This window comes from Mauremys reevesii, linkage group 4 (genome assembly GCF_016161935.1).
Source record: "Mauremys reevesii isolate NIE-2019 linkage group 4, ASM1616193v1, whole genome shotgun sequence".
Lineage (NCBI taxonomy): Eukaryota > Metazoa > Chordata > Testudines > Geoemydidae > Mauremys > Mauremys reevesii.
This window is the reverse complement of record NC_052626.1, coordinates 133,950,464-133,974,778: the sequence shown is the minus strand read 5'-3', so window position 1 is coordinate 133,974,778 and position 24,315 is coordinate 133,950,464. Positions and strand designations below refer to the sequence as shown.

Here is a 24,315-nt window from a genome sequence, read left to right as displayed (position 1 = left end):
CTAGTTCTCTTTAATGCTTATCAGCTCATTTCTATGCATGAGGAAACAACCGATCTTTACAGATTCAAAGTCTGGAATTCTTAAGGATATTTATAAGTCTGTCCAATAAAAAAAATCAATAAAGTATCTGCTTTGACTGTTTACAGGGTTCTTCATACATCAGCCTCATTCAGTTCCCAGTTATTTTATCATGGTTGCATATGACATGATAAATAGCACCTTCATTTCTTGGAGACAGCCCTACAATCCTTCTGGGACTGGCTGCATGGGAGCAGGATATTAACATTACGAAATGGAAAAGTACCGTGCATAGATAAAAATCACAGTAAACTAACTATGAGCACGTGCATATTTACACATACAGCATCTGCTCTCTCTAGAGGGAATACCTGAAATTCAATTTAAGATATCGTTTTTTCTAGTTCCATAATCACAAGCAGGCTAGTCAATTGCTTCTTAATTGTATCAATTCACCTGCCCACTTTTTGCTAACTGACAGTTTCACCTTAGAAGTATACTTTTACATTTAACGCATTATTTTTAAGCATTTGGAGTGCTTGTCTAAGGGATGATAGTTTATCAGAGAGTTTACTATTAGACAAGACCTGACAAAAACCATCCTGTCAACCAATGTAATTTGCACAGAACTTCACAATTTTAATAAGCAACACCATTCTTGTAAGGGGAATAGGAAAGCTTTAAATATAGCAGTAGGCTCTCAAAAGGAGGTCAGAGTAATGAATTTTACAGGTTTGGTTTTCATCTGCTTTTTGGAAGAATATATTTTGGAAATATTAAATGATGCAGCAGCTCAACTTAAGTGATCACAACTAAAGGGAAAAATACATGCTGGTCTGAAAGGTAGTAAATCTAGAAGAAACTTGGAAGTTTTACTTTGAGTGACCTACATTTTCCCTGAAGACCAAATCTGTGCGCTCACTTGGGTAAATTCCCTTCCCAATTTTAAGCTCTGTCCTTTCAGCTCTACTGTAGGCAGATGAGAGAGACCAGATTTTACCCACCTGGCCATATTACAATCCAAATGCTAAAAATTCTATTCAGTAGACAAAGTACTTGTATGTTTTTTTTAAACAAACAAAAAAATCTAAAAACAAAATTTCATAATTTGTTTTTTAAAAAACAAACCCAGCTCTGGCTGCAGCAAGAATAAACCAGAAACACACTAATTTTCCTTTCTCGTGGATCTACAGCAGATCATTTTGTCAGGAACAGTGCAAGGTCCTGATTATGAATCTAATGCCCTGATCCTGCAACTGCAGCATGCAGGCCACTCGCTGCACCTATGCAGAGTTGACATGACCTCATGGGCCTCCATTGGGTGCTCTCTGTCCACATGCTGCTACTGGACTGGAGCCTATAGTATGATGCCGGGGTTGAGAAAAGAGTAACAACTGAGCCACAGTGGCATTTTCTGCATTAGCAACAAAGCAAATCAAAGTTGTCAGTGTTTACCTACTGGGGGAAGGCAAAGTATAGCTAAACTCATTAAGCATGTGTTATCAAAATTAAAAAATTATTAAAATACTGTCCCTTTAAATTCTTTCAAACCAAGACTAACCCGGGGCTCTCTCTGTTCCATTTTAATTTCCTCTGTGAAGAGTAAACCTGGTAATAAGCAGATCTCCTAGTTTCAGGAAGAGCTATCCAACATTACTAAGAAGTGGATTCAAATGGCTTCCTATAAAAATTAAAAAATTGTCCCTGGAGATTAAACAGGAAAACTCAAGAGAACAAGAATACAGTCATGGGTGTCTATAACGGGGCAATGAATGCAGTATCTCAAATGTTCCTGAGAGCTTCTTGTCATTGTGAACACCTTGCAAGTCAAATCCCTTACCGTGAAGTAGAACTGCTCAGTCTCTTGCTGATTGGCCCGTCTCTTGGCAATGCTTGGCTTGCTCATGAAAGTTTCAGAGACTGTGGATTTGACAGATTCCATGGAGTTGCTGTACTGGAAGCAGTCAGAGACATCAAAGTCCTCAATTGTGACTATGTCTTGGATAGTCTGCAGTGTGGCTTCCATAGTTTTCTTAACCTGCCTCAGCAAGGACAAAGAGGCGTTAAATTAAAAAAAATAAATAAAGATGACAATCAGCAGGTGAAAAACAGAGGATCAATGTCCCAGAACATTTTATTAATATGACTTCCTTTGAGTCCTATGGGCCGTAACCACAGTACAAGCTCTGCTAATTAACAGAGCACAGTCCACGTAAACAACCAGCTAGCAGCAAAATAAATCTGCATTGCTGTATGCCAGGGGTAGGCAACCTATGGCACGAGTGCCTAAGGCGGCACGCGAGCTGATTTTCAGTGGCACTCACACTGCCCAGGTCCTGGCCACTGGTCTGGGGGCTCTGCATTTTAATTTAATTTTAAATAAAGCTTCTTAAACATTTAAAAAACCTTATTTACTTTACATACAGCAATAGTTTAGTTATATATTATAGACATAGAAAGAGACCTTCTCAAGATGTTAAAATGTATTACTGGCACGCGAAACCTTACATTAGAGTGAATAAATGAAGACTTGGCACACCACTTCTGAAAGGTTGCCAACCCCTGCTGTATGCTGTACAAACCCTGCGGTAAGGAAAGTTTTATTCCAGTGCCCTGGTGCAGGGGAAATAGGGGAATCTGCCCATATAGCAAAGAGAAGTGTTGCGGGAAAGGTGGAAGGCTCAGAATCATTTTATTCATGTCACTAAATCTATTGGGCTTCAAAACAAAAAAAACACTGCACTAAAGTAAGACCTCCTTGTAATTTGCCAAGTCTTTTACTGAAAAAGTGTCTTCCTTGCTTGGGGTCTATAAAGGGACCGCACAAACAGGATGATAAATTACAGGGGGGCTGGAGGTATGCATTGGATATTCTGAGGGGCTCCCCATGCAATGCCATCCATTTAATCCTTTCAGGTCAAAGAGACTGAGAAAGATACTAAACCTTGATGGGATGAATGCTTAGGGTTAGGAGGGGAGGGAAACAGGCAGCACAGAAGAGGGGGAGCGCCTCACTGTGCAGATATGATCCAAAGGCTGATTTCCCTCTATCTCCTTTTCAAAAGAGATTCACTTTATCTTCAAAAAAACACTGTTCGTTTCTTCCCTGCTTTGCACCTTGCACGGTCATCTACATCTGTGCACAGTCAATGAACAGACATCAGGCAGTGAAGGAGTAGGTGCCAAATGTGTAGCCACCCAACTTGGCAAGAGCCGAATTGCTATTTACAAGAGGTACCAAAACCTGCCCTTCTACACAGGCACAACCAATTTAACCAATTCACCGCAAACACTCCACAGTAAGGACTGAAAGAATCTCACTCTGCCTCCAGCTTTTTCATACAAACCCATTTCCCATCTGCTGGCATTTAAGTGTCTGTCTAAAATAGCAGACAATGGAAGGAGAAAAGGTATACTTCACTTAGAGAATCTGATAGCAACTTATTGATCACAAGCACTGAACCCTAAATCAGCTTACTTAATTACTTACTTAATTCCTGTCCGCCCCACGCCATCTATGCCCAAATGGAACAGGAGATGGACTTGAATATCAGAAAGTAATACCTGATTATAGTTTCTAGGTTTTTTTAAAAAACAACTGAACAGATATTTCAAGTACCATCATTTTTTCCTTATTAAGAGTATAGTATCAATATTACACACAAAAATCTAGTAACTGCCATGTAAGCATTTTATTCTCTAGTATCTTATTGTTTAGATTGCAACCTTAAAATACAAATTAAAAAACCACTAATGCATAGGTACAGATGTGCAATCTTATTTTTTTTTTAAATCTAGACACCAGCTTTTAAACACATTTGTAAAGACTTGTGGCCAGACAAGTAAACAAGAGATTGAGACTTCAAAAAACAACAGCAGCAGCAAATGCTTCTGGTATTTGTAGAAAAGAGCTAAGACATTCTCCAATATAGACTAGCATCTCATTTGTTTCACATGGGAGAAATATTCCAGTACCTGCCAGCAAATATTAGTAAAAACTAGGCTGAATACAAAGAAACATGTTGAACAGTAGCTGTAAAGGATACATTTGTAGTATAGATTTGTTTTATAAACCATGAGAAGAAAGAACTGTATTAAATCAGAGTCTATTGTTTACATGAGAGCTAAACACTCAAGTGAAACAAAAATTAGGACTTGCCTGAGGTTTATTATTTTTAAAACAAGATAGATCATTGATCCTTTGCTATTCAGGTGTGGCTTCCTGAGACGTGGCCACGCCTAGCAATTCAGATTGGGAAAAAGGATAAACACTGGATTTGTCTTCAAAATTTCTGCCCCATGCGAAGCTGCTGGGAAGGAAAGCCAGGGATACAGACTAAAACACTGAAGCCCTCGGCTGCCCTCCTTCCACATCTTCCTACACAGGTCAGCGCAAACAGGCTTACTGAGATGGGGTACTCCCTTGTCCCTGGGCTGTGAGAAGATTCTAATATTGCAAATGCTGCAAGCGGTTTTTTAGCTCACCTCTTCGTTTTCAATCTTGAGCGTAGATAATCTAGACTGCAGCTGCTGGCATCTCTGCACCAACTCACTCTGGACTGGCTGCTGGGCACACAGTTGTGACACCTGCAAAAAAGAAGCCCCCTTGATAGAACCACAGTACATTCAATACCCAAGAAAATCATAATTATTGTGTTACGGTATTAAACAAACAGTCCAACGATAGTGAGTTTTAGTGCTTGAGAAGTCTCTGAATTTAAGCCAAAACAAATCAAAACTAAGCCCCATGTTTTACTGAATTACAATCCCCTGCCCCTAAGGTCAAACAAAATAGGAGAGAGGAAAAAAAAAGCAAGAATTGAGTAAGAGAAACAAGAGTCACTGTCAATGAGCTAATCCTGAAACATCTGACTTGCACTAGAGACCACAGGCAGAACAGAACCCAGACACTTCAATGGGATCTATGTCAGCTTATGGCAGGGAAGAATTTGGTCTAACACGTCAAGTACTTTGTGAAGGGAAAAAGCAGGCTTTTGGCTTGTCCACTTGTGGTATCTAGTATTCCCCATGGCTACAGGAAGGATTATACCTGTTTGCTATGTGACAGCCAGGCAAGCACCTTTTTACATACTAAACACTGGGATCTCTCAGTACTGGTGAGAATGCTCACGTTTCACAGCCATGCGCTTTGGTAAGAATAAACTGCTGATATCATGGCAGAAAGCTACAATCTGTTAAGGCTCAAGTTGCCAACCAAAGTAAATTTCATACATACAAGAACCACCCCAACAATCCTAGGAGACCTCTATTAACCTTCCTACAGACATAACACATCAAGTCAGCAGGACACCATCAAGTCTCATGACTAGGGATATCGGGGGTGGGGGGGGAGAATTAATATGTGGGACTAGAAACCGAGTTGGCTGGGTGGGAGCAGTCCTTTTTACTATCCTAGGGACACTAATCTGTGAATGAGTATAGAATAAAAAGGCCACTTTCCAACTCAGGGTTTTCACATGTTCTCTGCCCTCCATTCCATCACTGAAGAAGAAAGACAGCCAGCCTTACCCTGTGTCTGTATGTCTAGGAATGAAAAAGCACACTGGCCATCAGGAAGCATCTCTCTAGCCTTTCCTCATGTTCTCTAGGATAATCTAGACATCAAGCCAACTGACCTAAGTCGTTACACTGCATGCAAATGCCATTTAGATTTGTGAGCTGGCTTCAGTTTGGCTCCCAAATACGCAGACACAATGGATAAAGCTGTCAAAGCAATACATTTTCATTGCCAAAAATGAAAATCCTTCAACTGCTTTGTATCACCATAAAATGTGTGAAGCACCACAAACCATTTGTGCTCCAGGACTACACAATCAAACGCCTCATAAAACTGCATATTAAATTGCTTGTTTTTCTATTTTTCTTCAGGCAGTGGCAGGGCTCTAGGAATCAGTTTAGGTAGCAAAGGTTAATGACTCTGAATACTGGCTTCTTTCTGCAGCTTAGATTTTCTTCAAATTAGCTCCTCTAACAAAAAGGGGCTATACATAAGGGTACAATATTCTTCCACTGGAGTGTTAGCAAGCAAGAGCTCTGCAATTCAGTCTTAGGAATGAGGTGTCAGAGGGGAGAGAAAGTGATCAAGTTGATATTTCAAGTTGATTTCTCTGCCATCTCTTGTTGCACCCTCCACAAACCTATGCAACTGGAAAGCGCCAGTGATGTGTCTGTGCAAACAGCTGAGGGCAATGTGGCTGCAGAAGCAGAGCTGGGCTCTCTATGGGATGATTAAATCCTTCAGATGTTACTTCAGTCTTCTAATTTGAGAGTCCTTGTCTCAGCAGTCTCCTTGCTATGCTTGATAAATTTTACAAAGTCTGGATAGGTAGAAGATGCATGGATGGGAAGGGAACAATGGTGTTTCTCCATCTTTAGGATCAAAGCTATTTGGCTGCTTTCCTCTTCAGTTGGTTTCTTACACAAAATGAGTCAATTGCAGTCTACAGAAATCCATGCCACGGCTTATATTTGCCTACTGTGTCCCTTTTCCAAGGCCTCCCCGTCAACTCCCAAGTGGGAATCAAACAGGCGGCCTTTTTGAGGAGGCTGCCAAAAGTGCAGTGTATGGATAGCTGAAGAAGCTGCTTATGGAAGTTGCATTGTCCCCATCTCATCCTGCGTAGCAGTTTTCCCTCCCACCTATATACAGGACTCCACAGAAAGGTTGCAGTCCTTGTCACTTACCTACCTAGCCAACACTGTCCTGTAACAATACAGTCTCAAGGCCATTCTTCCACACTTGAACTCCAGCCCAGTGACCCAGAGTACACGCCCCTGAGCCCCAACCAGCAGGAAAGTTTTGTTTTACTACAGATCTAATCTTTCAATGTAATTCAATGGGATGGAGATTTCTGTGCATGTTTACAGAGCTGGAGCAGAGGGAGATAAACTGACCATGTCACCCATGTGGGGCTGAAACTCAAACTTCATGGGTGGGCAGAAGACGTTGTTGTACATCTCCATGAGGCGCTGCTTGTCACTGTTGGCATCCAAGTTCTCCACTGCATTCTCAATGGCATCCAGGCCCTCATGCTTAGACTGTTCCAGGTTCAGCTCCGCAGACAGGAACGTCCTGAGAGCTCTGTTGAGGCTGGCATGGTATCCCAGGTCACAGCACTGCTGGAAAACAGACACCAGGCTATGTGAATAAAAAGGTTAAAACTAAATGGTCCCTGGGTAAGGACAAGCGTAGCAGATAGCAAATCATGGGTACTAAGTGGTACTCTTTATAACGGACACGGTCATCTCACACCCAAAGCAAAGCAGTGCTCGACCACCTGTTCTCAGAGATCCCATGATCCATTGTGTAAGAGGAGGGCTGTTAAACACAAGACAGTCAAATTCCAACTCTGGTATTACAAACTGCCTCCCTAACATCCCCCTACAGTTTCAACTGGATACATTAGTCCTCATTGACAGTCCTAAATTGTGCTGGAGTGCTGCTGTGTGTTGTTAAAAGCCTACCACATTTCACCCAAGAAATGGAGGATTTGATCAGTGGATTCCTATATATCCCTTACCTAGCTCACAGAGGCAATTGTCTGCTATTGGAAGCACTCTGAAATCCTTGGACAAAGGGCACTCTATGCAAGTATTCTAAACCTACTGAGCACTATTTTTCACATTGATCTTGGAGAAGCGATAAGCTGGTGTCAGTTGAGCATCCAGACAACTGATCAGGACACACATTACAAATACTACTTTCAGGGGATCATTTTAATATGCTTTCCACAGAGGCATTCCTAAAAGTACCAGGAAGCCCAGTTTTCATAGATAGAGGATGTCCAAATTTTGCATGTAACTGCTCAATCAGTATCTGGGCAAATAAGAGGGTATTAACACATCTAAATGCCACCTGGCTCAGAGGACCAATTTGTCGCATTTCTGGCCGTCACAGCTTACCCTAGGTAACTATGAAACAAAGGCCAAATGACTTCTGCCATGCTAGAAGGGCAACAGTGCCCCTCAAAACGCATGGCTGGGATGGTTTCATTGCTAGGGTGAGATAAAGTGAACAAAAACCTTCAGGTAAAAAGGTCATAGTCAAGCATTTATTGGATATTACTAACATTAGCATGATATCACTGAAAGCCAATCAGGCAGCCTCATCTACACCCAGCTTCCACAGCCAACTCCTAATATTTCATAAGGAAGAGAAGCTCTTTTCATTACTTGATCAGAAAGCCTGAATTTTACAGATATCTAATAAATAGAGCTAGAGAAATGTCCGTCTTTCAGGAACTGCAAGTGAGATTAAATATGCGAGGAGAATATCCAAGAAGAAAGAGCCCATCTGCTTGATTGCTATGCTGCTCTGTAAGCAAAAATCATAGCATCTCCTCCTCCTCCCCCATCATTTGGGTCTCATCACTGTCCTATTGTAAGTAAATGCCTTCAAAAAGAGAGAAAAAAAAAGATACCCAGACCCTGCCCCTCCCCTGCATTTACAAGACTTCTGCCACAGAATGCTACTACATGCCCGGGTATTGTGCCAATGGACTGTAGCAGGTGTGGCGCTCTTGTAAAGGAACAGCAGTCGCTGGCTTGACTGGAGACAGAATTAAAGGACATTAAATTCAATCAGGAAGAACAAAAACCCCAAGAACAAAAACAAAAGCTGCTTGATGGAGAATTTGCACGTGCGGGGACATTCTCTGGTAAAGAGCCATTCAAGCTATTGCTGCTCCGCAGGCACATTAAAATTCCATGTCCCATGCAGCAAAATTTGAGATAAGTCAGATTTGGTTGGACCAACAATCCAATGAGGAGGATCTGCTCAGATTGTTTACAGAGACTGATGCTCATTTTGCTTAAAATGTAGGTCAATCTACCACAGAGCCTAGACACACTGACAAGTTCATCTCCAGTGCTGGTGCCCATTTTTCAAATTACACCAAGGTACATGTTCATCGAAGAGGAGGGCTGAGCTTATGTCAAAAGGATTCATTCATGAGATAGGAGAGTAAAATAAGATTTAATATTTCATAGCCCGCCTCCAGGAGAAACCAGGAAGATTAGATTAAGACAGCAACTTCTTTCAGCTTTCCTTTATAGAAGCTGGTGGCTGAGAACATTCAGTCCTCTCCGTCACTAACATTTTAAAGCGTCCAGCATATCATATTTATAAGTGTGTCAGTCTCACTGGCCTTTTCTGGGTTATATAAATGTTTGATGGAAACATTCTCCAAGGAAATCAATTTTTTATAAGAATTTAATGATAGCTCATCCAAATTCATTTCTCAACATGACAGCTGATTAACCCTTTGCCAGCAAGTAGCCTTTAAACAAACCCAGAATACAAAGTAGAGGAAAATAACTGTTTTAAAACTCAAGTTTCTGTCTTGGGGGAGGGGGGGGAAATGGAGGGAGTGTGTAATTTTGGGGTGGGATGGAAGGGAAAAGGAAAGCTTGAGCTCTTGTTGAGACAGCAGAAATCTGTTTATTCCCAGGATTGCAAAGGCACCCTAAAAGCAGGCTGTCAGACACACTCACTCACACTCCCTGACTCCATTCCTTTTTCAGCCTTAGTGGTCCACTGGCTTTTTGGAGAGAAAATACAGATTGCAGAAGGGTCTCAAAGGCAGCTCAAACCAGACTTCTCTCTTAAGATCAATTTCTCGATTAGTGCAATAATTTCATTAACATAAGGATCTGTCTCAGTCACCAGAGCTGGGAAACAGAACCACTGACCAATGTCTGGGACAACACACTGTTCTTAACTCACCACTATTTCCATTAAGGATATTGTAGGTATTTCAGGGTTGGTTTTCAGACCCTGTTTGTATTTAAATCAGACCCTCAATTATACCTCAACAGGCTTTACCATTGGTAGGTTTCAGTGTCTTATTAACAGTTACAATTTACAAGTGTCATTGTTAGACTGGGAGTAGACTGGGAAATAGACTTAGCTCTATTTCCAGTTTTGTCACTGATTCACTGCATGAACCATCAAGTCCCTTCACCTGTCTGACTGTTTCCCACTCTGAAAAAATGGAGCTGATAGTGCTTACCCAGTCCTTGTAACACACTTGGAGGGGGGGGGTATCTACAGATAAATGCTCTATACTTAAGTATGCACTTTGCACAGTTAATCAAGTGGCTAAAGGGTTAACTATGTCATTGTGCATGAACATGCCCTTAACTGTAGCCATGTGACCTACTGTGTTCTATCAAGGAATGGTAAAAAAATTAAGCACTACTGAAACTTTTGTTCTTCCTGGCACCTGTGTATAGTCTGGAGACAGCTGTGCCAGCAGAGCAGCCAGAGCACTCTTAGCAAGACAAGTCTTGCGGGCTAAACTGCTATAAACTCCTAGGGAACTCCTTGGTGTTTAAAGAAGAGTTAAGGATTGATCAAGGAAATCTAAGTGGGTTCTGTGAGATTTTTCAATACACATACCTCACAGGAAGCATATTAAGAATTGGCAGTCTGTTGGCTGAGTGCTTTACAATAATTTGTTATAAACCAGAACTGGAAGTTACAAAAGAAAGAATTAGGTGTTCAAATCCCATTGGACTTCAGTGGGAACTGGGTGTCCAACTCCCTTAACCTCCTTTAGAACACCTAGTCTGAAGAACACCCAGAAAGTAGTAATTTTCTACAAAGCCAAGAAGCTGTAATACAAATCCAAGTCAATCTCCCCTCCCCCCCACACATGCGTCAGGTATAAACCCCTCAAAAGAGGGAGGTAATAGTGGAAGTGCTGGATATCCCACCAATACAACAGCATTGCCATGATGCATCACACAGCACGACAGCCCTCCTTTTAATAGTTACAGCTGCACCTCCAAATAAAAGATTTTAAAAGGTCTTAGTATAGAGAGAGTCTTGATCTGCAGAGGAAAGAGCAGTAACCTTGCAGCACTGAGCACGATTAGTCTGACTTTACAACTGGCTGAATAATGACCAGTGGAGAGTGATCAGAGATGAGGAATTGATTCTCTTGTTCAAACCCCCACCTCACCCACTGCACCCACCCACTTAGCTGCCTCCAAACAACTTTCCCCAGGGCTCAGCAAAGATGGTTTTAACCTCGATTACAGGGAAATACTACGGCTGTCATCAAGAAATGGAACAAAGTGGGATCCAATAGCAATCAATGACTTGATGAACAGAACTAATTCAATGCAGCTCATGCCTGTGAGGTGGGGCGGGGCACTCACACACTAGAGGAAAACATTATTCAACACTAGCTCTGAAAGACTGGGACCAGGTTTATACTACATCACTCAAGAGTGAAAAATCCGCACCCATGAGTGAGGTAGTTATATCGACCTAACCTCCCCTCCCCCCCGTGTAGACAGCACTGACAGCTACTGCCTCTTCGGGAGGTGGATTAATTACACTGATGGGAGCAGCTCCCCCATTGGCATAAGAGCATCTTTGCTGCAGTCGCGCCATATGGGAAGACAAGCCCTGGATCACCTGAGACTCCCAAAGTGGCTTTTGTGAGTTTCCAGCAAATGTGAATGTTAAGGTAGAGATGATAAAAGTAGCTGTTAGACCATTTCTTTCTTCACCCCTTTGCTGAGACTACCATTGAGCTAGGGGTGGGAATTAGCGGGACTGTTGGTGATACATAAACCTTGCCACTGGGAACTGGTCTAACACAAATCTTATATTATGTAGTTCAGATAGCAGCAGTTGGAAACACATTACGTCTCTGGGGACCTGTGTGGATTTGAATCAGCGGGAGGTCCTGGATACAGGAGCATGGCTCTCTACATAGCTCACTAAACATTCTATAAAGAGACACCATACATTTGAAATTTAGACTATTTAAAAAAAAATGAGTTAAAAGCAGTTTTGGGAGCTACATCTGCCTTTGAGTCCTTCTGCCAATTGTTTTACAGTTTTACAAACACATTTTCCTTTTTTACAAAAAACCTGTCTCTTAGAATTATAATCTTGGGGATTTGCTTAAAACATTACATATAACATCTGAAACAAATGAAGCATTCCCTCTTTATAAAGATTTCTGTACTCTGTGCCCATTGTACAAACTCCCCTTCTTTTTAACTCTCTTTGCCAAGCAACTGTTTAAGAAAAGCCTCTTTAACCCCTTTACTAGTGGACTATTGTACCTGGTACATTTCCCAAATGTACAGCAATCAGGGCCTGTTCTGCTCTTCAGGCAGACAACATTGCAGGCCATCATTGCAGGGGGGCTACAAGGATGCTAGCACAAAAGGGGTTAAAGAATGAGATGCACACAGTGGGGTTAATGAGAACGACATTCACCCAAGTAGCAGCACACTTACATCAATGAGATCAGACAGGTCGTGGATGTAATACTTGAATACAGATGCATTGGTGGCTTCCAGAGCCAGCAGATACTCATTTCTTGCCTTAATGGCCTTCAGTTTATTTTCAGTATATTTTGCTTGGCGCTGAAAAGAAACAAAAAAAGAGTTAAATTAAAAAAAATAAAAATAAAATAAAAGTTCTTGGTGGCAGAACAAACTATGCCCTCAAAACAATTACACCTCATCTCAATGCTCACTTACCTTCATTTGGGAACTAATTTCATCTAACAAAATTCCAAGGCTTAATTTAGATCAACACAGATTGTTAATCAATCAGACAACCCTGCATTTAGGGCTTTACCTACAGACAACCCACAAACGAAGCGGGAGTGGAGGGGGTGAAATCTTAGATGGTCTTACAAAATTATAAAGTGACTTAAAAACAAGATGTCATTTCAGTCGACTTCCAGACCGGCAAGTCCTCTGAGCTACTTAATTTGATTGCTAGAGTATGTGGATCTGCTTAAGAAAAGAGCTAGGGATTAACATTTGCCCGTGTTTGCTTGCGCACCTCCAGATACCATGGGCCAGACTCTCAGCTGCTGCAACATCAGCTGCTAATGATCTGGCCCCACATCTTACTACCCCATTGACGTTGAAGAGAAGGCAATAAGCTGCCCAAGAGCAACTTGAAGGAAGATATTCCTTACCTTCTAGCCTCACCTCTCTCCAAGTAAAGAGGCTTTGGCTCTGTAGCATCTATGCATAATGAAGATAATTACAAAATTTGGCTGCTGTGCTATCCAGCCAAGTTAATGACAATGCTAACCTTTGCATTTCCTAACATTGCATCACGAACAGGAAACTTCTCAGCAGTCACTCTGGTGAATAACTGCAAAGCTCTCCTCCCGACACCATTTATTTCCTCAGTGCCGCTGCTCATTTACCTTCTCCTTCATTTTCTCAATTTTCTTGACTGAGCTCCGCCGGACATGTTTCTCTTCAAACCTAACGTTGGAAGTTGAGTCAGGGGAACGTGGGGTCTGTTTGTCCTCTTGCTTCACCGACTTCCCAATCTGTTTCTCTTCCTGTTTTTCTGCCTCTTTCAGCTTGCTCTGAGCGCTGATGCTGTCAGCATTGTACATGTGGTAAGTCTTCATCACCTGCAAGAGACATCATTGAGCAGTCACATAGCAGCATGGTTTTGTAAGTTCTGAGAAGGATGAGCTTGTTGTACCCAAAGACAAACATGCTAGATACTCACAGATTTTACATACGACTTCTCAACATGGAATATTTGCCTCAGTTTCAGCCTCCAATATATCTGCACTAATGAAACTGGAAAAAGCTGCACCAGTGCAAACCCTTGCCTATAGCTATCTTCACCAGGTTTCTGCACACCAGTGGCTGGCCACTGACTGCTGAAACTGGGATAAATCCCCAGTATAAACTAGGCCCTAGGTGCTTAGAGATTTTATTCACTGGGAGTGGGTGGGGAAATCAAACGGTGCTTTGATCTTTAAAACAAATGGATGTCATTCTACAGATCACAAACATTACTTCAAGATGGCCAAAGTACCCTTCAAAATAAAAGGCAAAAAGGTAAAAGTTCCATATGGAGACTGGTTTCAAAACAGCTACCCATTATCCCTAAAAGAAATATACTTCATTGTCCGACAATCACGGCTCTATAGATCACAATATTCTACTTCATGCAAGCAACCATATATCTAAGAAAGGGTATTTTGTCAGTGACCAGTTGATGGGTAATAGCTTTTGGTAGAAAGAAAACCCAAAATTGGCAAGGGACAGAACAGGGACAAAGCATGTGCACGTATGAATCTGGGGTTCTTAGAATACTTCTGGATTCAAACTGGGTTATTATTCAGCTCTGATTTGGAGTGCTTTTTCCATAATGTAATTTTGGCCTCACTAAGATCCTTTCAGTGGAAGCCAATGGATTAATCGAGGGGGGCGGAGAGAAAGAGAACATGACACACAACCTATTTCCCTAAATTAGTTGCATGGTAAGTTTTGAGCTTGGTTTTCAAATGTTTTGAGCTATAGCCTCAAAGCTAAATGAAACCAGTCACAGGGGATTCACAAATCTCATGCAGCCCTGTGTAAATCAGTGGCTTGCTCCCATTGGCTTCAGTGGCCATTACCTGTCACTTCTCTGGATTAGCCCGAGATCCATATTTAATTTATTTAAACACAACTAGAGGTCGACAGTTTGTTGTCGTTTTTTTAAATACCAAAAACTAATAAAGGACCAGCTGATTCCCTTAACATAACCAAGGAGGGTTGTACCACATTGGATAATCATATATATGTATTTTCCTTAAAGTGTGCACTCCCATAGTGTTTGAGGCCAACAATCAGTCCCTTTGTACTTTCTCCAACATGAGTGACCAAGAGCACAACACTGCTTGCTGAAGTCCTGTTGCTGGATCCAGTAGGAAAGGATGGTGTAAGAAAGCAGTGGGCTCTAGGGAGAGATGCACTGCAAGGTTCAGAGGGGAAAGTGCTTTAAGTGAACAGCTGCATTTTAAGGAGTGTTTTGCAAAGAGAAATATTTGCATAAAAAATTTATTAAAATGTCATTCTAAAATCTAGCTACTCAAACGCCACGTTTTATACATTATTCCAAGTACATCTGAAGATGTAGAGGAGAGACACACAAGCCTCTGATTTGATGCTTTGCCAGTGCCACACTGCCATGTCATCATCTTTTGGATCGTGGGATATGAATATGCATCTTTGTAATGCAATAATGAGAGGTGCCTTTATTCATATTTCATATAGAAGCTCAACCGGCCCGGAGGCTTCTAGTCTTGGAAAATAATTTGTACTGATGTTCTTTAGCAATGACAAAAGGAAGAACATGTTGCTATAGGCTTTTAGAGCACATTAGTCTTTGTGGTCCTCTTGTAGTTAAAATTAGAATTATGCATCAATGGGACCTTCATCCCTCAAAAGGTTTTCAAGTGAGATAAAAAGGTCCTGATGGGCAAACCTCAGTCAGTTCAGATACATATCTGAACCTCTTGGATCCACATTAGCCTTTGCAAGTCTCCTAAGAACACTGTCTTTTGAGAGTTTCAGATATTTCCAGAGTTGGAACTTGGAAGGGCAGAAGTGCACAACGAAAATGGAAACTAAGAAGATGGGGCGGGGGGGGATGACCACAACATATTTTAGTTTCAGAGAACACCAGGATCTAGTTTTGTGTAAGCCAGGAGAAGAGAGGAAAAAGGGCATGACATCTGAACTGGTTTATCCACCCTCAATTAAAAATGACTTTGCAGTGGAAATAGGCACTGATGATAAGAGGCTGATAAGTGGCCAGTAAAGGTTATCCGAGTACAGGGCCTAATATTGCAGTCCTGACTTCAGCCCAATTCCCTTTGGAAGCCATTTGGTTTTAAAATGCAAAGCCATTTATGCCCATTTCACCTTAGTCTGAACTTTAACATAATTTCACTTAAATGAGCTGTATGCTCTATCCTCACTCAAAGATCAGTGAAGGTTCTCAGTTACAGTAAACATGAAAGAGCACATGAACGCGGTCAGTATTAAGAGAGACCTTCTGAATAATTTACACACAGACTTTCAACTACAACATATGCCTAGACTAGAAAGCAGGCATTTATAGTAGCTGTAAACTGCACAGAAGTCTTTTCCTCTATCGCTGGAAAGGGAGCTGGCAGGGAGAAAGAAAAAAAATTAATAACCCAATTTTAATGAAATCCTGCTGACGATGCCTCAGTGCCTGCTCCATGTTTGGCAATAGGGTCAGTGCTGACTCACTATGGCCAGCTGGCTGTGGTGTTGACCCCAAAGAACAAATTAATATGACAGCAGGACCAGGACAAAATTCTAGGGAACAATTTAAATAAAATAGATTCCTGAAGGCATATGCCAGAGATTCACAGGGGGTTTTTTCCACTTCATGTCTGCATTGTGAATTTTCTTCATGGTATAGGAAATGAAGTATTGTTGCATTAAGCATCAGTCATCTTACTGACTAACCTTCAAGGTAATATATTTACAAAACGTGAAAGATTCAGAAACTTAAGAAATAGGAAGTCAAAAGACAGGTAAAATATCATTTCCTTAAGCAAAATCTGTCCCAGGAAATTAAAAAGCAGAATCACGTTAATGGTGATCAGGTGTCTCAGGTAGTAAATTCCTAAGGCTGGTGTACAAGATCTTAAAGTGAGGATGCAATTGCTACATCCACTTTCCTAACTCATTTGGCTGCTAATCTGCAGGTAACCAGACCGGGATGGCATGTATCAGGCATACTGACAAGATGTGAATTTTCAGATGTATGATTGCTTGCTGATCAGCAGGATCTCCGAGCACAATATTGCTGGTGACAATCTGTGAACCCTAAAGTTATTTAATCTGTAATTGGCAAGACCACTAACCTCACAGGATCCAACTATAAACTACAGACTCGAATGCTAAGGTGAGGCACTGGTTTCATGTAATGACTTAAGCCCCATATTGTCAGTGCTGCACCTGAACTGTGATGTGGCCACAAAATGAACGGGATAAACAGTGACATGGCTGAATTTAAAACTAGACTGAACATAAAACTCTCCTCATTTGCTCTGTGAGAGAATCAACTGGTCTCAGATGTATTAAGTTGATATAAAACATTATTTCAGGCCTGATTGATTTATAAGACAAATACCCACAAGTGCTGCTCATGTCAATGGACTCAGAGAATTCATTTGCACAAGGTTGCATGAAATCTGTGAATCCCAATGAATGATTCATCTAGTTTCAAGACTGTTACTCATCATTTCTGCAAACTGGGCAGCTGATCAGAAACTACCTTACAGACAGTTTAGACAAGCTGTTTTTTCATGGTTAGTCTACTGATTCCCATAAAAGTTATTTAGGAAGGGCAGTTACAGTAGAGAAAAGGCAATTGCAATACAACTAAACAATACACCATTTTGAATGAAAGTTCTATAGAATCCACAGGACTCTGTTCTGCTTCTATAGATCCTGTTTTTTCTCTCTCTCTCTCACACACACACACTTTGCTATCTCTAATTTCCATGAATAGATGAAATCTAAAGGAAACAGGGCAGTGAGTTTGTTCTGATTTACTTGAAATTTGAAGTGACTGTTGTCTGTTAGGCAGACAGTAGCAAGAGTAGTTCATATGCAAAGGCATTTCTGGAAGTCCCAACTACAACTGCTCTCTCTTGCCCAACCAGTCAACATCTTAAACCAAATTAAGCTCTAGTACAAATGGGCACAACCTCACTAGACTCAATAGAGCAGTAGCAGATGTGCATCTGGACCCAAGAAGTTAACACTCATTTTGCTAGTGGCATGTAATTCATGGCAGAAACTACAAGAAACTTGAATGGCTGGTGATCAAGTTTGATCCACTTAGAGAGCTACTTTCTAGTATGGTTGGGGTTGGGATTCCTCTCTTTGTAATTTGAAAAGAATATTCAGAAAAGGGATGATCTGAAATTTTAAAAAGAATGAATTTCCAGTCTCTGCCAGGGCCGCAAAGGTTATTAATGCGCTAATAAAATGTTCATTGGGGTTCTTAGGGAAAACTGACAAAGGAATTTTCCAATGATAAGTGCTTTAAGATAACTTTCTTCAATACCTGGCTCAATGACTTGTGAGCAACTGGTGTCCTGAACAGGTATATATTGGTACGGAAGTTCCTCTGGGTCGTTATCTTATCGTCTGAAGTGCTGTCTATACTTAGGGCAATTTAAGTTAAACAAAATACTTTGAGGCAAGCGTCTGGAGGCAGGTACCTTTTCTGCTGTAGCAGCCCTTACCCATACATAATATAGGAGAGAGAAACACAAATGAAGCCTAGATTAAGCCAGGAAATGAGAGGCCATTCCTATGGCAGGCAAACCAGACAATGTGATCTGATTTCATAATTTATAGAGCCACGTTTATTCTTAGCGTAACTCCACTGCCATCAACAAAAGCCTGCAAATATCCCTGCTGCACAAAGCAATGCTGGACATCTAACACCATTCAAGACTATGTCATGCAACCACGGTTAGAAAAATCTGCATGGCATGCCCACGAATTCTATCACGCTGCTACTTAACAGTCATTGCTTGGAGTTGCCTTTAAGCAATATAAAATGTCTTCCCTGGGGATAAACTTGCTGATTCAGTAATACTAACTGCTCCCAGGGGAGAGCAGGGGTGAGATAAACCAAAACACCACTCACTCTCCTGCATGGCAACGCAGAGCAAAACCATTACGTTACCAGGCCAGTATAATATCAAAATTGCCATGAATCAGCAGCTGTGTTTCTGTGGTACAGTGTTAAAAATGCCATTCTAACTGTTCCAGCACCAAGAGCTCTGGTGTGTGCTGAATTCTTTTTTTTCCCTCTTCCCTTTCTGAACTCTACTGCTTTCTCAAAGATTAGCCCAAATATTTGCCTTTAACGCTTCAATGCTGAACTCCCTCCTTTGGGGTTTTGCTGATATATATAATTTCAGAGAAACACCCCTCCCTACTGTAATGTTAGCGGTTAATACCCAAGCTCCACCCTAGGGTCAATATATTCTGACTTTCAAACACATTCCTGAAGCGTCTTTTCAGGAGAAGAGGGGGTAAGGGAAAGAATTTACACCACAACATATCAGCAACCCAAATCATTAGGCAAAAAACAAGGTGTTCCGTGTAACAACCCCACAGAAAAAAATGTTTGCGGGGCATGTTTCTAAAATAGAAGCAATTCACTAGCAGATGATGAAAGGCCAGATTTAATCAACGTATTTCATTCAGCTGCACTAGAAGGAAAGCGCCAGAACAGCATGCGAGCTTTATGAACATATTTCTCCTTCTTCCCCAGGCAATGCCTCTTCCTTTGAGTTTGTGCTGGACACACTGCAGAACGGAAAGGACAGATGGTGGCTGTCTTCCTGGTGTCACTTGTTTTTCTGGAACACAGGAGGATCACATGTACACGGTGGTCTTTCCCACTGAAATTACATAGCTTTTTTCTGCAGCAAGGTTATTTTTCCTCAAGTCAGTCACATACAATCATTATGCCTGTCTGACTCATGTAGAAGATACCCTCTTACATACTTTAGGGCAGTTGGGGTTCTTTTAAACCTTTGTTATCCCTTGTTCTCCCTCATTTAGAAAATGCCTCTGCAGCTGGTAGCAGGCACAAATTAAGGCAGGATCTTTGGGAACTGGGTCCAGCAATCAGAATGACCTCAGTGCAGCATGGAATCAAGAAATGCTGAAACTGCTGGACAAAGGACCTGGATGGACAAGTCACCCCACAAAAATGGGGTTTGATGGGGGGGGGGGGGGGAAGGACCAGCAGCCTCAATCTGTAGCACAATAAAAGCAATTTTCTTTAAGATACTGTTTCAATAGCACCTCAAACGCATCAGGTTGAAAGTTATATAAAGATGGAATGGGGGATAAGTGTTGGAGAAATTGTGGTTAATGAGGAGATTTTATGTATATAGAGTACAGTACCAGGATGTAATTTTAACCAAATATCCCAAATTATTGAATATTTGTTACCAAATGATCCTTAGATAAAACCTCCTGGGGCTTCCCAGAGGAAATGGTCAGACAAGGGGAAAAAAAAATGGTTAATCTCATCTGCTAGCAGTTGCTCAGATACTGATAACCTCCCTTTAACCACAGAGAAATGGTTAAATAGCAAGAAAACTAGATTAAAGACAAATAGGTACTTATATGTTTGGTTATCATTTAATACTCCAGATACATTCACCTGCAAAAACCCAGAACACCTGTCAATTTTTTTTTTTTTTGGAATATCAACAACATTGATAGACATGGATGGTCTGTTAAATGTGTAATCAGAGAATTCACTAATTTTAATAAAATCACTAGAAATGACACGTCCTGGGTAGCATTACTGTATAGTGTTTCTCCAAACAAAAGCTCACTGTTGTGATAATAATTGCATTGTCTCTGATACCTACATGGCTAGGATTTGAAACCTGTTAAAACTTCCTAAATAAAGATAGTTTAAAACAACAACAAAATGAAAGAAATGGGAAACTATCAAGGCAGAACAGGGCTCCAGATGGGAAATGTCAAGGTGTTAGGATGAAAGGGTCAAGAAAAAAGTGTCTGCACTGTGAGAAAAGCAATGATTCTCGTATTTGGATGAAAATCTGTGATAAGAATTTCCAAAGTTGGGCAGGGGTCCTCATTTAATACTTACTCACCTATGATGGGGTGTCTATCCCATACAAAGCCTGCCTGGATAAAAAGGGACAATTACCCCATGACAAGCTGCAGGTGGAGAGTCAGGGCTCATAAGGCCCAGCACCTGATGAACCCAGCTGAGGGAGGAGCTGGGCTAGGCATAAAGGAAGGAAATTGGTGTTAAGAGAGGGCTGAAGGGAAGAACGCTACCATCACTCCTTAAAGTGGAGGGGAGTTGGCAATAGGTCAGGAGAAGTTTATGGAGGGTGAGCCCTGAGATCCTACCTTGGAATACAGACTCCGGCAAGAACCTGACAGGGGGTGAAATAGCCACAAGGAGCACAGGAAGCTCCAAGAGTAACCCAGAGCGGGGCCTGAAGATAGGGAAGAGCCCAGGGAAACAGCAGCAAGTCTGGAGCTTGAGCAGATGGTGGTTGCTGGGCACAGGTTCCCTGGGCTGAGTAGTGGAAGGACCCAGGTTCCCCTACTAGCAGCTGGGCAAGTGGCACAGACTGGGTGGTGGATCAGAAGACTACCGGAGTGTCCAGTGGGACTTTGATCCCAGAAGGGGAAGACTACAGCGACTTGGCCAGATGGAAGACTCTGAGTGATGAAAAGGGAGTAACCTGACTCCAGAGAGATACAGCATGAGACTCTGGGCGGAGAAACCGAAGGAGGGGGCACCAGATTGGCTGGGAGCTAATCCCCAGGTTGGCCAGAGCTTTGAGTCATGAACTGTGTGACACCATCCCTGCCCAATAGCAGCCAGTACTTGACTGTACTGGGATGCCTCCAACCAAGCAAGGCCCAAGAGAAGGGCTGTCCCAGGCTGATTTTAAATGGATTCTCCCAAGGGCATTGCAATTTCAAAGTTAGTATTCATAAAAAAGGAAGACATTTGGAGTTTCTGAAAATGCTCCACTTCTTGGAATTCCCCCTGGACTCTTGGAGGAGTCTGGCTGTGAGTAGACATTGCACTGTATTATCAACTTTGACCACTATCCAGTTTTGGATTTCAACAAATTGAGTCATCTGCGTTTCACATCCCAGAACAAAAAAATCTTTAACTGCATCGCTCAAAGGTTGTTTCTGTGTTTAAAATCAGCAAATCTTATCTCCTTGCCCTGACTTTTTGCATTGAATCCCACCAAATCCCAATTACAAACCACCAAGCTACCAAGAAAGGGAACAATACCCACACGCAGGTTTTAATGGCAAGATCACAGTCAGCACTGAAATACTTCGCCAGAACAGCAGTTACTCATCAGCCACCATCTGACCTGCACTGCTGGATGTTCTACCAGTAGTACTTTTATCCAGCATTTTAAAACCATCCCCAACCCTACAGTTTTCTACTCAACTCCTCTTTACTTTAAAAAGAATTCAAAGGCTAGACCTGTGACAACAAGAGACACTCCAATTTCCACATCTAGGACCAAATGAGCAGTACATGTGACCTTCTGTGGTAACATACATGCATAAAAGAGCCACAGCAGCGAGTCTCAGAGTCCGGGTCTACAAACTAGGGCTTGTGCTATGGTGCTAAATAGCACAATGTAGGTGTTTCCACTTGGGCTGGAGATCTGGAACCCCCCCCACCACCCCAAGATGGCTTTTAGAGCCAAGTTCCAGCCTGAGTGGGAAGGTCTGCCTTGCTATTTTTTTGCACCATAGCACGAGCCTGAGTCCATAGACCTGGGCTCTGAGAGTCACTGCTGTGGCTCCCCCCCTCCAAGTGTACAGTAAAACCTCAGAGTTACGAACACCTCAGGAATGGAGGTTTTTCATAACTCTGAAACGTTTGTAACTCTGAACAAAACATTATGGTTCTTTTAAAAGTTTACAACTGAACATTGACTTAATACACCTTTGAAACTTTACTATGCAGAAGAAAAATCCTGGGTTTAACCATCTTAATTTCCATTAAACAAGCACAGAAAGTTTCCTTACCTTGTCAATTTTTTTTTTAAATCTTTCCCCCCTTATTGTTTTAGTAGTTTACATTTTTAACAGTAAAGTACTGTATTTGTTTCTTCCCAACCCTTTTCGTCTTTGCCACTGCCTGATTGCGTACTTCCAGTTCCAACTGAGGTGTGTGGTTGACCAGTCAGTTCATAACTCTGAGGTTCTACTGTAGATGTACCCTAACTGATGTACCATAACCTATTTGGCAGCGCTCAATTGTTACCCGAAGGCTAAGGAAAAGGCTGCCCTCATTTACAGCACTATAGATTGGCAGAAGTCTGCGTGTCAGAGATGGGGAAAAGGGAACAGAGGCGAATATAGAACCAGATTTTGCAGCCTGGTTCCACATTAGGAATGCTTAAAAAAAAAATACAGGCAACACTAGTTGAAAGCTGAATATGGTGTTGGCTGGTAATGGAAGCGGCTTACCCACACAGCTCTGCCAAAAAAACGGTTACCCACCTTTTAGTAACTGTTGTTCTTCGAGATGTGTTGTTCGTGTCCATTCCAAGCAGGTGTGTGCGCGCCGCGTGCACGCCAGCCGGAAGATTTTCCCCTAGCAGCGTCCGTAGGGTCGGCCCTGGCGCCCCCTGGAGTGGCGCCACTACGGCGCCCTATAAAGGGGCCCGCCGACCCTCAACCCCCTCAGTTCCTTCTTGCCAGCACTCCGACAGAAGGGCAGGAGGGTGGGTATTGGAATGGACATGAACAACACATCTCAAAGAACAACAGTTACTAAAAGGTGGGTAACCATTTTTTCTTCGAGTGGTTGTTCGTGTCTATTCCAAGCAGGTGACTAGCGGAGTGGCCCATGACGAGAGGACAGGGGTCTAGCTATGGGGTATTCCCGGATGACCACCTTGGGGAGGAAGGCGGGTGAGGTCTGTTGTGGACCTTTGTCCTATAAAAAGACAGTGTGGGGGCTTGATGTGTTAACCGAGAGGCAGTCTTATATGACAAGTACAACAGGGAGCACGGCCCAGGGGCTCAGGGAGGTCCCGAGAGAGAGGAGAGGAGCAGATTCAGGTCCCAGGCGCCCGACCAGCGGGTTTGCAAACACTGAGGTACCCCCCTCTCCTGGGTGGAAAGCTGAGATGGCCGCCAAGTGAACACGAATCGAGGAGAGGGAGAGGCCCAGTTGTCTGAGGTGCAGCAAATAGTCTAGGATAATAGGGATAAGGACCCCCAGAGGATTGTGACCTCGCTGACCCAACCATATGGAGAAGCGCTTCCATTTGGCCAGGTAGGTGGCCCTGGTTGATGGTTTCCTACTACCGAGCAGCACTTGTCTGACCTGCTGGGAGCACTGCATCTCCACTGGGTTCAGCCATGGAGTATCCAGGCTGTGAGGTGGAGAGATTCCAGGTTCGGGTGGCGGAGGGAGCCCCGGTCTTGCGTGATCAGGTCCGGGAGCAGAGGCAGCGTCAGAGGTGCCTGAACGGACATGTGCAGGAGTGACATGTACCAATGTTGGCACGGCCACGCCGGAGCTATCAGGATTACCTGTGCGTGGTCCCTGCAAATCTTCAAAATCACCCTGTGTATCAGGGGGATCGGAGGAAAGATGTAGAGCAGACCGACCCCCCCAAGACTGGAGGAAGGCGTCCGACAGAGACCCCTGACTGCGGCCCAGGAGGGAGCAGAATCGTTGGCACTTTGTTCTCCCTCGAGGCGAACAAGTCTAACTGAGGAAAGCCCCAGAGCTGGAAGATTGAGCGTACCACGTCCCGTCGGAGGGACCACTCATGACCCCGGAATGAGCGGCTGAGGGTGTCTGCCAGGCTGTTCTGCTCCCCCGGAAGGTAGAACGCTGTCAGGTAGTTCTGTGAACGCAGAAATCCCACAACACAA

The 24,315-nt window shown here is 42.6% G+C and overlaps 1 protein-coding gene across 8 annotated transcripts in view; it reads right to left on the bottom strand.

The window, feature by feature from the left end:
* SRGAP2 (SLIT-ROBO Rho GTPase activating protein 2) overlaps positions 1 to 24,315 on the bottom strand; it is a 218,487-nt gene that overhangs the window by 56,394 nt on the left and 137,778 nt on the right. For 6 of the 8 annotated variants that reach the window (XM_039534418.1, XM_039534421.1, XM_039534419.1 and 3 more), the window contains 5 exons: positions 13,233 to 13,448; positions 12,301 to 12,429; positions 6,934 to 7,158; positions 4,504 to 4,605; positions 1,859 to 2,056 (listed from right to left, as the gene is read on the bottom strand). In XM_039534418.1, the coding sequence (XP_039390352.1) occupies positions 1,859 to 2,056; positions 4,504 to 4,605; positions 6,934 to 7,158; positions 12,301 to 12,429; positions 13,233 to 13,448 (870 nt within the window). The remainder of the gene's footprint in view (positions 1 to 1,858; positions 2,057 to 4,503; positions 4,606 to 6,933; positions 7,159 to 12,300; positions 12,430 to 13,232; positions 13,449 to 24,315) is intronic. The other 2 variants (XM_039534420.1, XM_039534416.1) reach the window with 1 other exon arrangement.